This window comes from Cajanus cajan, chromosome 10 (genome assembly GCF_000230855.2).
Source record: "Cajanus cajan strain Asha chromosome 10, NIPB_CcT2T_4, whole genome shotgun sequence".
Classification (NCBI taxonomy): domain Eukaryota; kingdom Viridiplantae; phylum Streptophyta; class Magnoliopsida; order Fabales; family Fabaceae; genus Cajanus; species Cajanus cajan.
This window is the reverse complement of record NC_138526.1, coordinates 29,721,819-29,745,255: the sequence shown is the minus strand read 5'-3', so window position 1 is coordinate 29,745,255 and position 23,437 is coordinate 29,721,819. Positions and strand designations below refer to the sequence as shown.

At 33.5% G+C, this 23,437-nt stretch overlaps 2 protein-coding genes across 6 annotated transcripts; one reads left to right on the top strand and one right to left on the bottom strand.

Annotated features, from left to right (window-relative positions):
• Positions 1-3,382: 3,382 nt before the first annotated feature.
• LOC109793539 (sister chromatid cohesion 1 protein 3) lies at positions 3,383-15,376 on the top strand. Of its 5 annotated transcripts, none has more exons than XM_083065322.1 (16): positions 3,383-3,577; positions 3,687-3,948; positions 4,289-4,335; positions 4,924-4,973; positions 5,092-5,222; positions 5,300-5,691; positions 5,779-5,890; positions 6,016-6,152; positions 6,240-6,625; positions 7,181-7,220; positions 7,390-7,438; positions 8,545-8,680; positions 9,258-9,399; positions 10,169-11,381; positions 11,818-12,017; positions 14,824-15,376. In XM_083065322.1, the coding sequence occupies exons 1-13, from the start codon at positions 3,454-3,456 to the stop codon at positions 9,339-9,341; spliced, it is 1,950 nt and encodes a 649-aa protein (XP_082921448.1). In that variant the 5' UTR covers positions 3,383-3,453; the 3' UTR covers positions 9,342-9,399; positions 10,169-11,381; positions 11,818-12,017; positions 14,824-15,376. The 5 variants fall into 5 exon arrangements, with proteins under 5 accessions (XP_082921448.1, XP_082921450.1, XP_082921447.1 ...); XM_083065324.1 differs by lacking the exon at positions 14,824-15,376 and having other exon boundaries at positions 10,169-10,252; positions 11,219-11,381; positions 11,818-12,397; XM_083065321.1 differs by lacking the exon at positions 14,824-15,376 and having other exon boundaries at positions 10,169-10,252; positions 11,818-12,397.
• Positions 13,100-15,109, bottom strand: LOC145952599 (thioredoxin-like protein Clot). Its single transcript, XM_083065325.1, has 2 exons — positions 14,965-15,109; positions 13,100-13,630 (listed from the first exon to the last, which is right to left on the bottom strand). The coding sequence occupies exons 1-2, from the start codon at positions 15,107-15,109 to the stop codon at positions 13,377-13,379; spliced, it is 399 nt and encodes a 132-aa protein (XP_082921451.1). The 3' UTR covers positions 13,100-13,376.
• Positions 15,377-23,437: the final 8,061 nt, after the last annotated feature.

Genomic DNA, 23,437 nt, shown 5'->3' with positions numbered 1-23,437 from the left:
TCCCATAAATAAAGTAACAATTTTTTTTTGCATGATATTATATTTAAGTGTAACTTTGTAATTTCTAGTGATTTATTTCATATTAGATAAACAAAATTGTATAAATTATTAGATAAAGATAATATATTTACTATTTGTTTTCTTTTTTATTTCTTTTAAATTTTTATGTTCATTTACAATAAAAATATTTTATGAGAACAACACCTATTTTTTTATAGGAGTAAATTTATTTTTTAGTAAATATGTTTAAGTAAAAAAAATATAAAATTTTGTGTGACAATTATTCTCATTTCTCTTAATTTGGATCATCACCAACCAACACACAATATACATATACAAGATCAAAACGGTTAAAGAGTACTAAAATAAAAATTGAAAAATAACTTATATTTGTAAACTAAATTATGACATCTTTAATGAATAAAGAAGTAATAAATCTTTCAGTCAAAAAATAAAAGTATATTATAGTAATAAAAAAAATTAAGATAATTTTGTCATAAAGTGAAAGAAATTACACAATAGAGTAAAAATAATCATTATAAGAAATGTAACATATAGTTACATACAAAAAATGTCATCGTAGTCTAGATTTACACCTTTTAACAATATATCAACATATATTGTGTCTATAATATTTGTAAAAATAGTTTTTAGTAACAAGAATCATATCTCTATCAAATATATATCATTACTTAACAATTTTTTAATAAATTAAAATATGATATATATATATATAAATAGGAAAAAGTAAAATTTTAATGGGGGCAAGTGCCCCCACTCTCATACAAATAGATCCGTGCTTGATTGTTAGAATTTTTTTTATTTTTATAATTGTGCTATTGTAAAATATAAAAAATTGATACGTACCTCTAAGTATAATACTTAACCACCAACCCAACAATTGTTTTTAATGTATATGTGATATATATATATATACCTTAAATAGTACTAAAATTTTACATATATTTATTACTAATTAATAAATAAAACATTGTATAGATCTAACAATATATGAACAAAAATATCTTCATTTAGTGTCTATTTTCCAAAGATAATTATACCTTTACATATATTTGTATTATAATTTTTTTCCACCAATATATCTAAAGATAAAATTAGGAAAGGAATGCATGAAAAAATAATAACTATTTTTAAAAAAATAGTAATTATTAACTTATTTAAAAAATGTTTAAATTTTTTAAAGTAGATACGAAATACCCTTTTTATTACTAGTGTTAATAATAAATTTATACTAATAATATTATTACTAAATTAATATATTATATTTTTATTTTATTTATATATGGTGGAATATATATTTGTTACTACTAATTAAATAAACAAAAATTCTATATATTATTTGTAATAGTATCACTAGAAATTTTGAAAGAAATTCGTGTGGTGTGTGACTTTCCTTAATATTTAAACTTTTTTTACTAAAAACATATTTTAATCAATTTTTAAGGATTAAGGTAGTTATATTAAATCACATCCTTTAGTTGTTTCACCTACACATATTTTATTTTAATCATCTATTATATTTAAAAAAAAATACACAAAGTTACTAAATATTTATTTACGGTAGTATATCGAGAGGAATTATGTAGGTAATGATATATGTATTTATATTATTTTTTAACTTATAAATTTAAAAAAGAATTTTATTAATTGAAGTTTTACGATTAAATAATTATTATTCAAAAAATTTATAAACTAAGTTTTTAAAATATTAATTATACTTTTTAAAGATAATAATTATTTTATGATTTTAAGAAGTTAATTACGTGTATGAAAAATCATATTTATTTTTTTTATAATTTAGTTGAAATTATATTTTTTTATTGTTTTTTAATTTATAAAAAAAATTATAAAATGAAATTTCAATTACTTTTTACAAAATTATATGTAACCGTAATTGAACAATATTTTATTATTTGAATATAATTTGTAATTTATCATATTATTATTTGTTACGTATCAAATAGTAAATATGATAAAACTATATCTTGTTATTATATTTTGTTTTTATCTTTTTATATATTATCTCATCATAATAAACAAATAGGTTTTAAAAGATAAAATTTATTAATATTTCAAAAGTGTCATACCACTTATATAAATAGAAGAATGAGTTTTCATACTTCATCGTTGATTCACTACCTTCTTTATCAATTTTTGCATCTATTGTTACTTTATTGTGATTTGCTTGTTATAGTCTTCACCTCTACGCAACATCAGGTACGCATAATTGTTTATACTTTATAAAATGAGTTGTTTGTCTATTTCTCTATTTGACTCCTACTTTTGTATACAATATATAAATTTTTACCATTCTTTTATCAAGTTATCAATGCTTTGGATATTAGACGAATATGTTCATCTTCCAATAAATTAATTCATGAAAAAAGCATGTTACAAATAATTAAATAAATACAATAATATAATTTATATAGAGGTTGTGGTTATACGCTCAACAATACATAAATACCAGTAACGAGATACAAATGTTCCTTATATTTTTAAAAAGCAAAATAAATTAAAAGATAATTAAATAGGTAATTATTTAGAGAGAAGTATAATAATAATGTGAAAAAAAATATATTTATCAAAAAAAATATTTTCTAATTTTTATCCTTAGCAATTAAAGAAAGTATTTTGTTTATAGATTACAGTTTTTTTTTTAAAATTAATTGAAATCATTAAATTTGTTGTTATTTTTGTTTTTTAGTGATTGTTACCTACTTTTGTAGAAGAATTTAAGATGAAGAGAATCTTAAATTTACCACTTATTATTGTTTGTTAGAGAAGGAATAGAAAGTTAAATTGTTTGATTACTTTTATTTTATAGAAAAAATAATATTATTTAGAAGAATATAGATATATATTTGAATTTGTTATTTTTAAGATTTTTTTATTATCTTAATTTAATTATGCTGGAACGAAGTTGTTATTTATTTTTTTAGATATTCCAAGATAATGAAAATCTCAAGTTTACTCATTATTATTGTTCCTTAGAAAAGGAAAAGGAAGTAAAGTTGTATGTTTATTTTTTTTTATTTATAAAAAGTTAATAATATTTTTATTGTTATTTTTTAATATATATATATATATATATATACTTAAAAAGTATTATTTTTAAAATAATCATTATACTTATAATATAATATTAACATAAATTTCTCAAGAAGGAATTTATTCGATGATATAATTAGTTTAAAATTAATTTTTTAATATTTAAAAACAAATCTAAACAAAATATTTTAGTTTATATTTTTATCCTTATTTTTAATATTTGGTTATTGTTTATAATTTATTATTATTTTTATTTTATTTATAATTTCCGATATTATTATTATTTTTATTTTATTTATATTATGTAACAAATCAAAAAACCAAAACCTCAATCCCTCTTCCTTCTCAACCAATTCTAGTTCAGTGGAAACCTCCAAAAACATGTTCTATTCAAACACATTTTTGGCGCGAAAAGGCCCTCTCTCAACGGTGTGGATCGCCGCGCACCTCCAGCACCGCCTCAAAAAATCGCATTACGCCATGACCGACATCCCTTCCACCGTCCGTAAGTAAAACGCTGTCGTTTCTCCGATCCCAAACATTGTCCAACCTTCCATTTTGTTCCTGATTAGGTTTTTGTTTCTTGTGTTGTTTTTGTTCTCGTTGTTGTTCAGTGCGCATCATGGACCCTGGTGTTCCCATCGCGCTCAGAATGTCGGGGCACCTTCTCCTCGGCGTGGTTCGGATATACTCCAAGAAAGTGGAATACTTTTTCCAAGATTGCAAAGAAGCCTTGACGGGTCTCCACAAAGCCTTAGATAATCTCAAAACTACTCATCAAGAAGAAGCTAGGCCTGTGCCGTTTAGTATCATCACTCTGCCGGAAACCTTTGACCTTGATGCCCAGAACATAGACCTCCAATTAGATCATGATAGGTAACAATTTATTACCCTTTTCACTTTTATTTTTTGCTTGGTTTAGTTTTGAGCAAATTATACTGACAATCCATGAAGTTTGGTGAGATTGCACACAACTTTCGAGCTTTTTTTATGTTTAAAACAATTTCCCTAATTGGGGTTAGCGTGTATGCATGCCTTTGTGTAATATCTGATGGGTGTTAGTGTAATGTTTTTCAAATAATCAAGGAAGCTTGCAAGATTAGAAAAGAATAGGGTTGTATATACAATTTTAGGGAGTGTCGGTGTAATTTAATCTTTAGTTTTTTTATGGTGTGATTTGTGTTCACTCTCATGGATAATTGGGTTTATGTTTCAGGGGTGAGGATCTTCACTTGAGGAATCCAGAAGATATTACGATAACAGGTTTTTTGATTGAATGAGTTGTATTACTGTTGGTTAGAATAAGCAATTAATTAGTCCCTGAAGGTTTTAAATTTTAAATTGTGAGTTGTGGTTGTGAAATAATTGTATAATGTGGACGAATGTGGTCAATGAAGCCACACTTGGTGGTCACATTTTGGTCACGGGCACTCAAGAGCCTTGTTGTTGCAGCTGAAAATTGCGGTGGTCTACCATTCTTTAAAAGCTTGAATTTGTGTTTGAGGGGAACATTGTATCAGTGGAAGAAAGATTTGGAGTCGGTCAGTCATGTTAGTTTCTTTGAAAGATGAAAATTGGTTTTAGTGTTTCAATCACTATGTATGTAGTCATTGAGTTAGTCCCCTATGTTTAGTTTGTTAGTTGATGGGAAGTCAGTGATATGAAGTCTTGTTTAACCATATAAATGGACATTTGGGGACCATGGGTGTTTTCCATTTTTCAGTGAGTAGTATGGCAATCTATGTCTTTCAGTCTTGAGGGACTAATTTGATTATGTACTCATTGCCTGCCACTTCAAAGTTTTGTGAGCACATAGAAGTTGAGGATCTTCTGACACTTGTGAATTTGCAGATCAAGTTCCTGTCACAGCAGATTATTATGTGACTGTATCTTTTGATGAGGTGCAGCCTTATTCCCTTTATGTTACCAGTGTTGTGTGTAACTTCTATTATTTTTTTGAATGATGTGGTTTTGGAATAGCAAATTTGTTTCACTCACTGTACTTTTTTTTGTGTTTAGGATATAATGATGGATTCTTCACATACAGAAGTGCTACCTGATTCTGGAACTATACTAACAGAAGTGTCACCTGATTCTGGAGCTATACTAACAGAAGTGCTACCTGATTCTGTAGCTATACCAATGGAAAAGTACGCATGAATGCATTTTGGTTTTTCTATTTTTGGGCTTATGGCCAATGAGATAATACATTGATTTGTTCCTACAGCATTATTGCTCAATCTCCACCAATGAATGTCATGGGTGCTAAAGATCATGGTCCAAGTACCCACGAAAAATCGCCAACTATCCAGCATAGTGATGGGTTGGGACCCAATGTTCATAGTGTTCCACACGCAACCCCAGTTGGATCAGTGGAACGTATTCGGGGTCCCTACAATGATATTAATCCAGAAAAATCTCCATTATTTTCAAATCTTGGGGCTAATGATTCTGAATCAAACAGAAATCATGACCAAACTGTGAATGAAAATGATCATGTTTCTGAAACGTTTTGTGATTTGGTTCCTGAAGGGATTCCTGTACCATCTCAGCTACATTTTAATCCACCTACTCCACCAACCTCTCAAGGGGGCACCTCCAATGCACAAATTCATGATGGTCTGTGCGCATCTATTTATGTCTCTTGCGTTTCATATAGATCCTAGAAATACAAAACTTTACTTTTGTCTTCCTTCACTGTTTCAGAGAATAATTTCCCCCCTTTTGAGCTTGATAAAAGTCCACCCATACAGCAGCCGCAGCGGAGAACAAGAAAAAGAAAACAATTCTTCGATGAATCCATAGTGTTAACAAATGGGTAATAATTTAAGATTTGTTTTTGTTGAATTGCTTCCTCATGCAACTTATATAGTTCATACCTGTGTAGTTATAAGTTTCTGTTCTTGCTATGGTTGTTACTCATATGTATATGTGTCTTTGTAGATTCATGAGGAAGGCACTTAATAACCCTCGTAATATACTGCGGAAAAGAAAGGATCTTCCTTCCTCTAGTTTGGGTAGATGGAAATTGAACAATAGTCGAAGAAAAGAACACATTTTTGACCAGCCCTTGTTAACTGGTAGGCTGATTTCTATCTTCTATTTTTGCCGATTGGGGTACGTTGTAACTTTTTAAAATTGTGATCTGAACTTATGGCTGTGTTCAGGGGTTTGCAAGGATCTTATGGACATATCCAAAAGTGAATATGTACGTTCAAGACCCCATTTGGTGATCTTTGAGGAAGATCATGCAGATGCTAGTATGGCTGAAATTCTTTCTCCAACTAACCAACCCCCTGAAGAGCCAATAGCTGCTACTATTGAATCCCTTGAAGAGCCAATGGCCGCTACTAACCAACCCTTTGAAGGGCTAATAGCTCCTATTGACCAAACCTCTGAAGTGCCAATACCTGATACATCTCCTGTTGATGCATTTGATATGGAAATTGAGCAGACACTACATTCAGCAGTGTCACCTAGTGCTTATGGATTGGAGACAATGCAAACACCGGATTCAGATGCTTATCACTCGACCGATTCTGCTAAAACAGATGTAAGTTTAAGGTTTTGTTACAAATGCTTTCATATAGTCTCTCTTGATTAATCACATCCCATTTCCTTTCCATGCAAAATGTTTATTCTGATTACTTTTTTTGGAAAAGTAATATGTGAGGGAGAATAACCGTAAATCTGCAACTTTTAACTCCCTTAAGATATTGTTGTATATGCGACAATAATGAGTCTTTCCAATAGTTAAGTGCTTCAATCATTGGTTTTTGATTTTTTTGGAATTAAATCTCTTTTTAATTAAAATGCTTGCATGACAAGTTCTCTTCTGATCATATTTTTCAAACTAGTCGCAATAGCATAAAATCTCTTGTATTCTATTTTTTTATATGGCCACTTATATGGTTTTGCTTTTGGTGTATCTATTTGCAATAATTTATATATACTTGCCTCTCCTCTGCCTCGTCTATTTTCACCATCCATGGTTTCCATTCTTGTTGGGTAGCAGAACATTTGCTACTAGTAATCTTACATGGAATGCTGTTAAAATGGTTGAATTGAAGCTGTGCATCTAATAGGTTTGTCCAACTTGTTTATGTAGGAGTTTTGGTTTCTGACACTGGACAGCAAAACATCAGCAAGTAGGTTCTATTTCAATCTCATCTTCAATTTGATTTTTCTGTGAAATACCCTTGTTTTACTTATTTATTGTGGCATTGCTTGTATTATATGATGCTCAGATGATATTAGATGGTCAGTTTCTTTTATTGACATCAGATGTATAGTTGATAACACGAGTAATTTATGCAGGTTCACATGGTACAAGTGGAAGTAACAAGACATTGTCTGAAAGAACCAAGTACTTATTCAGTTCTCAATACTACCATATAATATGCATGTTTTTGTTAAAGATGTTCTTATGTAAACTAAAATTTTCTGAGGCAGTTGATATTACTTACTAGATAGCTATAAGCACTGCAGTTACCTCTATTCCCTCATCCCTTGATTTGAAATTTTGAAGAACAACTATTATGAATCTTAATGGCTTCTGATCAATAATTGAAGTTAATAAAATAGACTTAATAGTAATGCACTAATAAAAATGGCTTGTTGGATAGCCTGTTCAAGTATGAATATTGTGAATTCTTTTCTCAAGCAAGCCATTATGATGCAATTTTCCTTTTAATAGAAACCATGACTAGAAAATAAGAAATTCAACAGGGAAAGAGTTACTACTGAAAATAGATGTGTATATTATTTATGAAAATAAGAGATTGCATAGGAATCAATATTCCTACTGCCAAGAGCTAAGCTCCTACAGAGGGCAAGGTTCTTCGCTCATAACTAAACATAAGACTGCCCACACTTCTCTTTCCCCTAAGCTCCCATATAACCAAATTCCTACACTCCCTTCTCTCTCTCTCTCTCTCTCCATATTGTGGGCATGGAGGGCCGCTGTGGGAGTGGCCCATTTAACCTGAGTTCCCATATGAAGTCCTACCACCTTTTCCTTTTCAATTAACTGTATATTTTCTGGGTCTTTTAATTGTTTTCTTTTCCCTACATAATCCAGGGACTTTCAAATTCTGAACTTGTGAGGTACTCTACTTCGCAGGAACTTTACACAACTTTCTTCCCTCTTGCTTAGGCCTGAAAAGATTATTCATTATAAGACACATGCATAAGAGTGAAATAGTAGACATCAAATAACAAACATGACCATGTATGAAAATATAGTGTGGAATTATTTTCTGGTAAATGGATATAATAACTAGATGAAATTGGTGAGGCAATCTGTAAAGAAATCTTAGCAATTTAAACCATTTTCTTCATGTTGTATTTTTTCCCAGGAGTTAGAATGTGCTAATTCACACCTTGTATAAGTTGTTTATGTTCTTTTGCTTCTTCATTGTAGTTTTTGTAGTGTCTGAACATTGGTAATATTGTTCACATATGTAATTTCAGGCACACAGCTCAATATTTGGAAAAACTTTCTACAATCACCCCAATTTTGGAGGAACCTGCTGGAGATCTCAGCTTGAACAAGATATTGAAAGGGAGAACTAAACATGTTGCTGCTCGGATGTTCTTTGAAGTATTGGTGGGTTCCGATTTCTGAGACATTTCCATCCATGTAAAAGAACCTCAATTATTTTCAAATAATCTAAATATTTGTTGTTTGTGGGTGTATGTTTTTAATATGACTAGAATTACACACACACACATAGTGAGAAAGCAATAAAAGTTGTGACATTTTTAAAACTTAAGACTTTTCAAATTAATCTTGTGACTTTTATTAACCTTTATTCTTGACTATCTATGCATGGTTGTATTGTTAAGATTTAATAACCTCACGGGTAAAAATTGCTTTCTCACTAGACAATACATATCTCTCTGTCTACCTATTTAAGTTTGGATGATGTTGTTTCTTCTGATCATCATAAATAAATTATAGCTCTGAATCCTTTTTACAGATTTAGGTTTTTGTTAACCTTTGATAGAAAAATGTGTATTCAATTCCACTATAAAATTAAGAGATATATATTTTTATTTTTATACCTGAATTCAAGTTCTAAAAATAACTCTTTCATCAAACAATTATCCTCCACCCCCAACTTTTCTGTTTTTATGACCTGTACAATTTATCTTGTATAACTGATGTGGATGTTGAATTACAGGTCTTAAAGACGAATGATCTTCTTGATGTACAACAAGAACCACCTTATGATGATGTCACCTTGAAGTTGGCCCCTTCGCTTTAAAATGCTCAAAGTTGATATTAAGTTCCTTGTTCCTTGTGGCAAGTCCTTGTGTACATAGGTAAAATTTCTGTACATTTTTAAGACTTTTATAACTCGAGTAGGATAAAAAGTGATAATAGAAACTTAATTGAGTAGGAAAGAGATTGTTGGAGGTTTGACTAATTCTAGTGGAATATTGAGTGAGTAAAAATATTACCTGGAAAACCCTCAATTGATAATGAAAAAATCACGGATAAGGTTTGAGAAATATTTTTACCAAGTGAAAGAGAAATTACAAACTTTTTATTTATACAAGGAGAGAACATTAACACACTCTTATAATAGGAGAATACACTCATTTAGAACGCTCTTGCTTCTAACTCTCAAATGAGGAGCTACAATTTAGGATGCTATTGTAGGGGATCATTCATAAGGCTTTATTTATATCCTATGTTTGGAAGTCTTTACCAAGACCCACTTGATGTAGGACTAGGTCTCTAACAGAGCATTGCGCTGTTCCCTCAAATCATGTTTGTAGATTTTAGTTTTGTTCAAATCTGTACCAAGTTTATAGTCATTTTATTACATATTCCTTATATTTTTTTGCCTGTGTGCTGATTCCTCTGCTTTTCAATCTTGACACTGTTATCATATTCCTTCTCTGGAGAAATCCAGGGATGAGAGGAAAATGAAAGGATGAAAAGATAAGTTCTTTGTGGAGTGTTTTAACCTAAAGCTACTTTGTTCAGAGGATATCCATGCCATACAACCCAAAATATGTTTTTTCATCCGTTTGAAACGTCTTTGTTTCTTTATGCTTCTCTCATTTTTTCTTTATTGATTTGCAGGTGGATTTCTAGCCTAGGACGGAAATGCGTTTTGGGCGTACAAGGCAAAATTATGACCAGCTTAAAGAGATGGTCTTTGTCAAGGTTTTGCATGTAAATTTGAATTAGTGTTTATTTTTATATTAAATTATAATGATTGGATTCATTATTTAATCCATATATAGTTGGCTAACAAAAGAAGAACTTAAATTAAGATTATGTGTTTTTCTACCTTCTAGTTTAGTCTGATATTTGTGTTAACTTTATTAAGTGTGGGACATCAAACATTTTAAAAAATAATTTTAAATTTCTACTTAAGTTAATTGTAATTTGTAGGAAAAATTATTTTATTTTTATTTTCTTGTTTAAAAGTACGTGTAGAACAAGAGTCAAACATCTAGGATTGTACAAAAAAAAATTGGGAGATAAAAGTTGATGTTCCAAGAGTCAAATGGTTTGTCCTCGCTTCTGAACTAGTACATTAGCCCATATATTGCGTAGGTTAGAGGTTTTATTATATATAACTAAAATTTATAATAAACTATATTTTATTAAATATATTTGAATATATAAGTTATATTATATTTGTAATTTGTATAAGTAAATATTTTTAAATAAATAAATTATATTTTAGATTTATGACAGATAGTTTAAATTATGATATAAGATTATTATAATTAATTTATTAAAAATAAGAAAATTCAATTTAAAAGTAAATATGATAAATATAAACTGATATAGATAAGAAATATAAAGAATTTACAAATTCTCACTGAAAAAAAAAAATTGTTCATGTTAAAAAGAAAGTCTTAAAATTAAAATATTTTCGCTTTAAATAGTTGTGTTCAATGTAAGAGGTGAATGTGCTGGTTGGATTGTGCTTAGTTCTAAAGGAATTCCATGCACTTCGAAACTATGAATAGTGTTGGCATAATGTAACTCAGCTCATCATGTTCAACATAGCACAAGTATCTTTAATAATCAATAGGATAATAAATTGTTTTGCTTGTAAAAGGCGATTTCTCAGCCCATAAAGAAGTGTTTGAATTTAAAGTTTACTACTGGTGACAGGTTTGATAACTCTGGGGAATGAAATGAGTGACTGCACAGTAAAATGCAGCAACTTGATTGATTTTAAAATGCCTTTCAACTAGGTAGTATGAAGGTTAAATTCTGAATCAAAATTTACGGTGGTCTATTTTCCAGTATGCAAAAAACACCACTTAGCTAACAGGTGCGGTTTAAATTTATTGACCATATAGTAATTTCCAAATTCAGTCTGAGTTAGGTTATCAACACAACTAGCTGAATATTATCTAGAATTAGCCAATAAATTTATGATGCCCAAAACCATAAACAAGCAAATAAAAAAGATAACCATAATGTAAACACCAACCGTTGATTTAGAATTCTTTTGCCACCAAATTGAGTTGGCACAAGTAAAGAGAAACTCCTCGCATTTAATCAAGTGTCCAAGAATCAAATTTTATATTTTGTGAATGCAAAAAATTCAAGTTACCAGAGGATATTTATCTATTTAGTATCTGTCAAATTTTTGAAAAAGATATCCTTCTGTTGAATGGAAGATATTATTTGGTAATAAAAAAGAAAAATAGAGTTCACTTGTCACCATTGGTTCTCATCATTTATTATATGCTTTAAATTTATAGAGTACGAGAGGGATAAATTGCTGACAAGGGTAGAGCATACTTTGTTTAAACTAACGAAGAAACAGTGCACCAGCAATCATTTGTCAGCAACAAGGGCCTCAATTTTGTTTTCAAGGTGAGCTTCATGATCCTCAAGGCGACCTTTGGCTGCATTCTCCCAACGGACCAACGCTGGCACCCCAGTGAGCTTGAACATAAATGTAAGAGTTAAAAGCTTACTATCAAGTTATACAACATAAATAAACTTATGTTGTTCTGTTGAGAAAATAGGTTATGCACAGTTACACTGTCATACTTGATTCAAGCCCTACAAATAATGCTTTGTTCAAAATCAAGCATCCTTGTGAATAGTTACAGTCCCCAGCTCCCAAATTTTTTTTTTGAGATGTAAACTTTATGTTTTATGACTGATGTGGAAGTTGAATGATAGATCTCAAAGACGTGGATGTACAACCAAAAAAACCTTATGGTGATGTCAGCTTGTAGTCAACCTCCATAAGGTTTTTTTTGGTTCAATAGAGGAAAAGACACCTCACTGTACTAGTACATCAATTTGATCCCAAAAATTTTTCTTTATTGATCTGCCGTTGGGTGTGTATAGCAGACACAAGGCAAATTATGACCAGATTGACAGATGTTTTACGTCACTTTATTTTGCATGTACATTTGCATCATGTTTAATTTATATTAAACATAATGGTTGACTTCCTCCGTTTATTTAATCCATATATAGTTGACAAAAAACAGAACATAATTTAGGATTAAGTTTGAGTTTCCACCAAGTAGTTATGTCTGATTTTTATTCATGTGCCACATAAAATTCAAAGATGATGCTCCATTAGCCAAGCTCAAGTGGTCTGCCTTTGCTTCCCAATGGGTCTGTAATTGGGTTTTGCTTAAGTTCTAATTTCTGAAGAAATTCCATAGTCCATGCAATTCAAAATCATGAATAGTTGTAGTATATGTAACTCATCTCATGTTAAACATAGCACAAGCATCTTCAGTAACCAATGGGATAAGATTTTGTTTTGCATGTATAAGGCGATCTCTGAGCTCATTCATCTAAACAACAGTGTGTTTGAATTTAACATTTTTCCCACAGCAACCCAACTTTCTCTGTGATGACTCTGGGGAATGAAAGGAGTGACTGCACAGTAAAATGCAGCAACCTGATTCATTTTAAAAAGCCTTCAAAACTCGGCTATGTAGTATGAAGGTGTGAATTCTGGATCAAAATTTTCAGTCTGCAAAAACACCACATAGGTAACTGGTGCAGTTTAAATTGTTGATCACATAGTAATTTCCACATTCAGGATATTGCTTAGGTGGTAAACAGCAAGCTGAACATTATCCAGTACATTTATGATGCCCAAAACCATAAAAAAGCAAACAAAAAGTAACCATTTATTTGTAGAGTTCCCTTGTCACCATTGGTACTCATCATTTATTATATGCTTTAGAAGCAAAATTATAAAGTATGAGAGGGACAAATTGCTGACAAGAGTAGAGCATCCATTGTTTAAACTATCTAAGAAACAGTGGACTGTAACAATCATTTATCACTTGTCAGCAACAAGAGGTTGAATTTTGTGTTCAAGGTGAGCTTCATGATCCTCAAGGCGATCCTTGACTGCATCATTCTCCCAACGGATCAACGTTGGAACCCCAGTGAAGTTGAACTTTGGGTCCACCCTCCATGGATGCCGAGGGTTCCTCCATGTTGGTCTGTCTCCAACATAAGCTCTCAAAAGTGCAATGTCATCAGGTGAAGCCTCCAGCTTCTTGTAGATCACAGGTTCTGCTCTCACACAATCTAAGAACCAAAAGGAGAAAACTAGTCATAATCATGGATTCTCATATACTACTCACGCATCTCTGTATCATCAAACTTTCATTGGTAATTTATATTCACCACTATAGAATGAAAGAATTGAAGCAGTCACAGAGCATCGATACGTGAGAAGCTCTTCTTCCTGCAAGTTAAACAATGTTCTTGGTTTCCCCAATATTGGAATACAAGAAACTCTTAACCCCCAATTTTGTGGCATGTCATCAAAGAATTTCCATTGATATTGCCACAATTTAACTAAATGAATTCTGATCTATGATGCACCGATACGACACGCGTATCGGATACGACACGTATCCGATACGGCGATACGATTTTTTAAAAATATATAAGATACGATACTTGTAAGATACGTGTCATCATATATATCAAAGTTCATACAATATAATAAATGTGTACTTGTAATTTTGATTAAAATTCATAAACATTTAATATATAATAGCTATTTTGCAAATCCAAATTAAAAACATACTTATTGTACATTACTAAAAGTAAATAAATTATAAATCATTTCATCATAAATTACTTTTTATTATTTGCAAATAGAATTAATATTACCAATTTCATTCCTTTCTTAAAATTATTTATATAGAAGAAAATTTTCATTTATAGTTCAGTAAGGACCAATAGTTCTATGTTTCTATATTAAACATGTTTATATATTTTATTTAGCTGTAATGGATATTTCATAATTTTTTAAAAAATTTGAACACTTTATCAATACGTATCACTAATAAGTACCGGTGAAGTATCTGAAAGTATCAAAATTGAATAAATTTTTTATAATATTTTTAAAGGCTAGTAGGATACTTCATTGACATGTATTGGTGAAGTATCTAATAGTATCGTGTCGGATACGTATCGGATACGGATACGTGAAACAAATTGAAGTATCCGTGCTTCATAGATTCTGATGCATTACAGTTTTTTGCTACTATTTCAAAAAAAAAAAAACCCTGAAAAATCCTTGAAAGATTGGAAATAGAGTTGTCAAGTAAACACTCACCTTAGTTTCTGAATATGGAAGACATTGTTATATTGATTTATGAAAATAAAGAAATTATAATTTTTTTTTCTTAATTTAACTACTTAATGTCATTTTAGTCATTAAATTTATATCAATATAATCATTTTATTCACATTTTTTTCTGTTTCAGAGACTACATAATAGCTTCTTTCAAATTTAAGGACCATTTTAGGTGTTTACCTGGAGTTGACACAATCACCAAATTACCACACTCGGAATTATTAAATGAGAAATTGAGAAGCGTTAGATGAAGATGAAATGAGTAAGATACCAGGGCACCAGCTGAGAGAGGTAGCAGGATCTTTGTCAGCCAAGAAGAGGATGAGATTTGCCTTGTTTTTTGGAGCCTCTGATCGGAACTTCTCAAACACCCCATCAAAGCTCGACACCGTCGCCTCTAACACCTTCAATGGCATCTTCTCTACAAAACAAAAATTCACACCACTCAATTCTCAGTTTCTCTTCCTACTGAAATTTTCATACACTATCATATGATCCCACCATACCCCTTACCTTATGCTTATTTATTTATTTATAATAAAGTATTTAATGTTGTCCCATTTACTGAAATGTGAAAATGACATAACTTTTCACGTATATTTTGCAAAACAGTTTTTTATGCTCCAGACAAAGAAAACAAGAAGCATAGAACACTACAATGAATGTTGACACTTTTATCTTTATATCTCGATTATATTGGTCTTAATGTATGTAGTCATTTTAATTGTCCAAATACATTCCACAATTTAAGCATATGTCCAAAAAAATTCTAATTGGATCAACAATAAAAGCTAATTAAATTTGTAAAAAAACAAAGAAAACACGGGAGAAATTTGGTCTCATTGTATTTTTTTTTCCACGTGTATCTCCAGTCCACTTGGACCAGAAACTAGGTTGCATTGAGTTGTAAAAATTCTTTTCTTAAATATTTAAACTCTTCTTTAAAGAATCAATGAGTTTTAATGACGAATGTGGGTAAAACGATATTACATAGCAAACCACAAATCATTGAACCAATGACTTTTGTACTTGTCTAAAGGTAATCTTTTCGTATCCTGAAGGTCGAACGAGTTGCACCAAACTAAGATGCAAGGGAGAGAGGTAATTGCAAAAGGCACTTCAACACTCAAGTTAGGACAAATACGAATATCGATAGTAGTAATAAATGAACAATAACCATACCTCATTTTGTGTGATTATTTATACTGACAGTAATGGGCTTAGACGTAGTGGGCCTCGCTCCCTGATTACCAATTAGGTAATACGATGGCTAATGATGAATTAGCTCCTAACCTTACATTATCTTTGTTAATTATGCAACTAGTTGTAATAAGGTTCGCTAATGCCACCATCTCGAGATTCTCGGCTTTCAGCCTGGCCGAGAGGGCAGGGTCACTCATGGATAAGGATCATGCACTTTGGTGGTTGAGACAACTGAGATGTCCAATTGTAGTGTCTCGGGTTGTTTAAATCATATTAGATGTTTTCGGAGCCTCGACCACTAGTGTGGCTAAGATGGCTAAACCAAATACATCTGTGCAGGTTGTTTAGGTCTTATCTAGCACACCTTGGCATGTCATCAGTCAACGAGGCCAACAAGTCCGAGACAAGACGACTGAAGGGTTTCATGTTAATTTGGCTAAGCATGCAGCTGTATGCCACATGGCGTGCCGCTCGTGTGACACGTGGCCACACGTTCCCTCCTAGTATACAAGCCCCCCAGCCTTTAAGAGCGAAGCGATGCAAAGGTTATAACATTATGGAGGCTATCTTGTAACGATTGTAACAGCCTTGACTCTTCAATGCGAGGCGTTACAGTTGGGGGAAGTCGAAGGGTCGTGACCCGTGGACCCTTGGATTGAACAAATCCAATGGTTTGTAAGGGTGCGTCGCTTAGGGTTTTCACCCCATGGACATTATAAGTAGTGGGTGGGGCACCACATTGCGCACACTTATGCTGCTTCGACCGAGCATGGGTAACAAGTACTTCTTTGATACTGAGGGGACACCTTTGTTTCCCTTTTACTGGACTCGAGTGCCTCATAAGTATGATGTTATGTTGAGTTCATATCTTTCCCCCGAGGAGAAGACTAGCCTCTACTTTCTCTTGCGTCTGCCTCGGCATTTGTCGTGTCGACCCTTGGTCAGTCTATTGAAGTCATCGGAGATATACCACGACTTAATCGGTATAATGTATGTCCTTTAATTGTTCTAAGTTACTTGTGTTATCATTGATTTTGAGTCATTTTCTACAAGTATCACAACGAGCTGTGGGAGCGATGACTTGGACATTCGGAACTTGATCGATGACCAAGTGCATGAGGCTATTTTCGATAGGGTGTTAATCAAAGTGAGGCCGAGCAAGAATCCTATCCCCCCTCCGACCAACGTTGTGCTTCCCCAGACGGACAATAGGGATAAGGGAAAGGGAAGGGATCCAAGGATTTGCATCGACAATGGTCCAAGAAGAGAAGGACCGTAGACGTTGTGGTCGAAGAGGCTACGTGAAAGATGAAGTAGCAAAAGCTGCCTACTTTTATCGTCCCTCATGCTTTGGTCGGGTTGAGCTTTTTAGTTGTCAAAGTCAAGGCCAAGGACCACTTGAGCCACGACCTAACTTTAGAGGAGGGACAGACATTCCTTGGCCAACTTAACTCTACTCATAAGTGGAGTTATTTTTTCAAGTTGTAGGCTCGATCTTTGGCCTTGACCTAGAGCATTGTAATGGAGCCAAACACTAAGGCCGAGGAACTCCGGAAGAAGTTAGCCGACTCGGAGAAAGCCATGCAAGAAACCTTAGCGACTCTGATGGATGCTCTTACTAGTAGTAAGAAGTATGAGATTGAGATGAACCAGCTACGCCGAGTGAATGATGACCTGATGTTGTTCTATGTAGAAGCTTGAGAACTCGGCTACCAATGATGCTAGTGAGATATCTTGGTTAAAGGGGGAATTGGAAGCTGAGAAGAAATCATATGGGTCTTACTGGGAAAGGGCCGAAAGAAGGTTTTGCACAACATAAGGTGGGCTTTGCACAAGCGTCTTGGCACACTTCAAGAACAATGCTAATTTTTGACAAAAATTTTCGATGGATTTTTTTTTCGACGGATTTAAATCTGTCGGAAAAAGTGGCGTCGAAAAAAAAAATCCGTCGAAAATAATTTAATCTGTTAGAAGTTATAATTTTTTTTTAAATTTTAATAAATTTATTAATGTAACAGCCCTCATATTTGGCCTCTCAAGGGTTCTATTTCATGATATTTCACTTTTTAACGTGTTTTAACCTTACTTGCGCAATTTCTGGGAAACTTCCCAGAAGGTCTGTGACACCCTCTACCCCACATACTATAATACAAATAACAAAATTGAAATAAGTGTCAACCGTCGTATAACCTAAGAGGTTTTGCCTCTAGTGTTGAGATATGGGGAATTGCTCTTCAAATTGAATACAAAATCATTTTTTCCCCAAAATTTGTTTCTTTTTCCTTTTCTTTTATACTCATAAGTTCATTTTGTACTCAGAAAAAATAATAAATCAAAAAAACAAAACTGTTTCCTCGGCATCGTTATAGGACACACTTTCAGGCCAAGATCATGGATGAGATAGAGGAACGCAACGAAGAATTGAGGAATGATGTCAATCAATTGAAGGAACAAATGGCTCAAATTTGGAGATGTTGTAGTCTATGCAAAGGAAAAATGTAGAAGGGACTCCTCCAATAGCCAGAGGAGAATCGTCAACTTCTCTTGCACATCCACCTGGCTTTACCCTAACCCCAGCACAACCATTAACTCTACATCTTAACAAATCTAGTCAACAAGTTGATCCTCCAGAGGTCCAATGGCCACCATATGGTCTTCCGCCTAACTACACACCTCCAACAATCATGGATCCTCCGGATAAGCACCAACCATGGGTGAATCAGCCACCTACACAAATGCAATCTACCCAACCTGAGGTTTCACCCATAAATGTTGCCTCTTACAAACATCAAGTTCCCTACCAACCCCAAAATTCTAACCAAGGGAATCCTCACCAAACTTCTGAGGGATATCAACCAACCTGTAGAATTGAGCACGTTCAGTCTAGTGAGAAGTTACAAATGCTAGAGGAGAGGCTAAAGATTGTGGAAGGAGGTAGCTATGATGTCGGTGAAGCTGTCGATCTTTGTTTGGTTCCAGATATAGAGTTTTCCCCGAAATTCAAAGTGCCTGAATTTGATAAATATAAAGGAACAAGTTGTCCAAAGAATCACATAACCTTGTATTGTAGAAAGATGCCAGCATATGCTCGCAATTGTAGACACCCAATTTCGTCCGGGAGCACAAAACAACAAGATAGGACGTCAGGGGCCCAAAAGTCCAGAATTAGCCTTTTTTAGTGGCCCGAAACGGGCTGTTCCAAAATCGGAACGGGTCGTTCCCAAGTCTGGAACGGGCCGTTCTCGAATTGGAACGGGTCGTTCCAAGGCTCCTAAAAAGCCTATAATTTGTAAACTGGAACGGGCCGTTCCAGTCTCCTAAAAGTGGGCTGAACTTGTACTCCAGAACGGGCCGTTCTGAAACTAGAACTGGCCTGGTTCCCTGGAATGGGCCGTTCTGGTTTCAGAACGGGCCGTTCCAGGGTCCAAATTAAGGCACAACGGCCATATTCAGAACGGCCGTTCCGATTACAGAACGGGCCGTTCTGGACCCCCTTCCGAAGTCTATAAATAGACAGCTGGGGCTCATTTCTCCGGACTCAAAATTTCATCCAGAGCTCAAAATTTCTCTCTTTTTCTCTCCTTTTTTTCTCTCTTTCTCTCTCTTGTATTTCTTGAGATTTTGAGAGAATTGTAGTGTGAAAGGTTGCCACAAAGCAACTAGAATCTCCATTAACAAAGCTTGATACGAGGTATTTCCATCAAATCTTCTTCTCTCTCTTTTGTTTCTTATTTTTGATAAATATTGTTATAATAATTGCAATTATGTAAATATTTTAGGGGTTCACCGTGTAATTTAATTTTCATGTAAATAATTATTAATAAAGGGGATCTAATATTTAATTTATTATTGTTTATCATGTTAACTTCATCATATGGTACCGATTGAGGGCGCTGTAGGGGTGCTTAATACCTTCCCTACACGTAACCGACCCCCGAACCCAATTCTGGTTATCAAGGCCATTATTAGATCTTTAAAAACCTTTTATTTTTCTAATGTTTTGAGTAAAATATTGGTGGCGACTCCATGAACTCATTTTCAAAACCATTAATTAAGGATTAGTCTAGCGTCCGGGCATTCCTTAATTGATGAGATTTTTAAAAGGATGTCTAAACCATTAGTCGCGAGATCGGAAATTTTTGGGTTGCGACAGCAATGATAAGTTACTTATTCATTGTTTTCAGGATTCTTTAACTAGGGCAGCCTTGAATTGGTATATGCATCTTGAACAGGCCTATATTCGCTCTTGGAAGGATTTAGCTGATGCTTTCCATAAACAATATAAATATAATATTGACATGGTTCCAGATAGATTTGAACTACATAACATGTCTAAAAAAGATGGTGAAACGTTTAAGGAATATGCTCAGAGGTGGAGAGAAGTGGCAGCACAAGTGGAACCTCCTTTGTTTGATAGAAAAGCGGTAGCCCTGTTTATTGATACTTTACGAGCACCGTTCTATGATAAAATGATTGGGAATATTTCATCAAATTTCTCTGATATAGTCATCATTGGGGAAAGGATTGAGAATGGTATGAGGAGTAGGAAGATTGCGGTTGACTCTCTTGAAATAGCTTGTTCAAGAAAATTTTCAAATGTTGCAGGAAAGAAAAAGGAAGGAGATACAAATGCAGTGACATTCAACTCTCCGAGGTTACCTAACAACCAACATCCTTATTTCTATACCCCTCACATGCCCTACCCAAATATCACTGCCATTTCACCATATCCTCACCAACCTATCCATCAAGCTCTGCAAGCTTCACCCGCAACATGCCGCACGACCACCTCAATCTGCCCAGCCATGTAACCAAAATTCTAGCCATATGAGGTCACAAAATACCCAAGATTGGAAACCAATTGAGTTTGACCCTATCCCTATGTCCTATACTGTGTTGTTCCCTCTCCTACTACAAAATTCACTAGTAGTACCTTGCTCGATGAAGCCCATAGAACCACCATATCCTAGGGGATACGATGTTAATGCCAAATATGATTATCATGCCGGAGCTATTGGTCACTCCCTTGAAAATTGCAGAGCACTAAAAATTAAGGTCCTAAGGCTGGGTGGTTAAACTTTAAAGAGGATAATCCTAATATTGGGAATAACCCTATAACAAGTCATGGAGGGCCGACAGTTAATTCTGTCGAGGAGAGTAGATGAGGTCCCTATCAGTGATCTGCGAAAAAGCTTTTGGAGTGTTGGGTTTGAGTTTCCAAACTCAATAGTTGTTGTTGAGCAAGACCCCCTTGAGGATGAACATGTTAGTCTAGTTCAGGCTTGTCCACCGAATATGAAACTTAATAATCGAGAGATTGTCGAGTTGGCTGTGGTTTTTATTTCAAATTTAAAGTTAATTTTCTTGTAATACCAATCTTATTTCTCTGCCCAAGGCTTTAAGATTTATTTCTTTGAATAAGGGCTCATGTATTTCTTTTTAATATTAAATAAAATGCATTCATTCTTCTTCAATCTCTTGCCTATTCTTTTCTCCTTAATCTCAAAAGTGCTTTCATTCTTCTTCAATCTCTTGCCTATTCTTTTCTCCTTAATCTCAAAGATGCATTCATTCTTATTTCACCTCTTGCTTCTTCCTTTCTCCTTAATCTCTTTATCAATCTTATCCTAACTTTAAAGAATGCAAAATATGAGCTTGAAAGTGACAGTGCTTGTATTGCATCAAATAATTTTGATTGTCCTGTTAATTAGACTTGTGAGAAAATGGAGAATAATTGCTTTAAATACGTGAAGAAATGTTATAAATGCCATATATAAGCTGATAATATCAATGCTCCGCCAACTTCCCTTAATGTTTTGTCATCACCTAGGCTATTTTCAATGTGGGGAATGGATGTTATTGGTCCTATTGAGCCGAAAGCGTCAAATGGACATCGCTTCATTTTGGTTGCTATGGTTGTAAAGTTCATCAAAAGGAAATTAGTTTGTCGTTATGGTGTGCCAAGCAGAATCATTACTGACAATGGAACCAACTTGAACAACAAGATGATGACAAAGTTATGTGTTGACTTCAAAATTCAACATTATAACTCTTCCCCATATCGCCCAAAGATGAACGAGGCAGTTGAAGCAGCAAACAAGACCATCAAGAGGATCGTCCAGAAAATGGTGGTGACATACAAAGATTGGCATGAGATGCTTCCATTTGCTTTACATGGATATCGTACCTGAGTTCGAACCTCAACTGGGGCAACCCCATTTCCCTTAGTTTATGGAATGGAAGTAGTCCTTCCAATTGATGTTGAAATTCCATCTTTGAGAGTATTAAAAGAAGCCAAATTGTGAGAAGCAGAACGGGTCCAAACCTGTTTGGATCAATCAAATCTCATTGAGGAGAAAAGGTTGAATGCAATTTGTCATGGCCAATTATACAAAAAATAAAATGCTCGCTAGATTGAAAACTTGAAAGGACGATCTAGGCAAAAGTTAGAGCGACCCGCTAGATTGAAAACTTGAAAGAGCAATCTAGGCAAAAATTAGGGTCAACAACAAAAAAAAGAAGTAGGCTCGCTAGATTAAAACTTGAAAGGGTGATCTAGGAAAAAATTAGAGCGACTCGCTAGATTGAAAACTTGAAAGAGAAATCTAGGCAAAAATTAGGGTCCCAAAAAAAATTCAGCAATCTAGCAGATAAGTATCATGCCATTTTTTGAGGTATCAATTGGGGCAAGCCATGGTAAAGCTAAAAAACTGGGGCAAAATACATTGAATTATCCTCTCAACTTTATTGGTGAGCAATCAAGGTTATTGAAGTGTAGTACTAGCATTGTTTATCTGGAAAGTTTCAATCACATAACAACTACCTCCTATTGCTACCATTGTATATATTTGCCATCCTGGTCATACAATGACTTCCTTTGTAAACACATTTTTACTCTCTTGAATAAGATTATCCTACCCCCTTGTTGCCAATCCTTTTTGCATTTTTATAGTATATTGAAAGGAAATGCATGTTACATCTAAAAAAGGAAAATTCAAGGCATTACAAATTATTTTTATGAGTTTTGAAAGCCACAGTATGCTTGATAATCTCTTGATAAAGCGCAACCAACAAAATAACTTTGTTTGAACTCATAAGTGCTTACAACAACTTAAGGATAACCCAAGAGAATAACCAACTGTCATTCAAGTCAAAAGTATCCAAAGGCCTCACTCATCCATGATCCTTGGCTGTGTGTCACGATGGGGAATTTCTGGAAAAAAAAAGCAAAAGCAAAAGAAAAGGAAAAGAAACAAAGTTTAAGTCTTGAAAGTTGTGTCTCATAACATTTTGCATCATATCACCAATGCATCACATTTCATTTGCATCTCTTGCTTCCTAGAACTTATGACGTAGAGTTTTTAGGCTAAGCACTTACTTCACATATGACTTTCTATTTAAGTCCAGTACTTACCTGGCACAAGTTGCATTTTTCTTTTGTATAAGCCCAATATCTACTTGGAGTGACTCATCCACCAACTCAACACTAGCATGTGGTCGATCCAATATCAATATTCAATCAATCCAGCACCAGCATTTAA

Coding starts and splice junctions, on each gene's coding strand:
- LOC109793539 (XM_083065322.1), top strand. CDS start 3,454: ATGTTCTATTCAAACACATTTTTGGCGCGAAAAGGCCCTCTCTCAACG. Junction 5,223..5,299: donor GTAGCTATACCAATGGAAAA/GTACGCATGAAT, acceptor TTGTTCCTACAG/CATTATTGCTCAATCTCCAC. Junction 5,692..5,778: donor CAATGCACAAATTCATGATG/GTCTGTGCGCAT, acceptor TCACTGTTTCAG/AGAATAATTTCCCCCCTTTT.
- LOC145952599 (XM_083065325.1), bottom strand. CDS start 15,109: ATGCCATTGAAGGTGTTAGAGGCGACGGTGTCGAGCTTTGATGGGGTG. Junction 13,631..14,964: donor CTCTCTCAGCTGGTGCCCTG/GTATCTTACTCA, acceptor TTTGGTTCTTAG/ATTGTGTGAGAGCAGAACCT.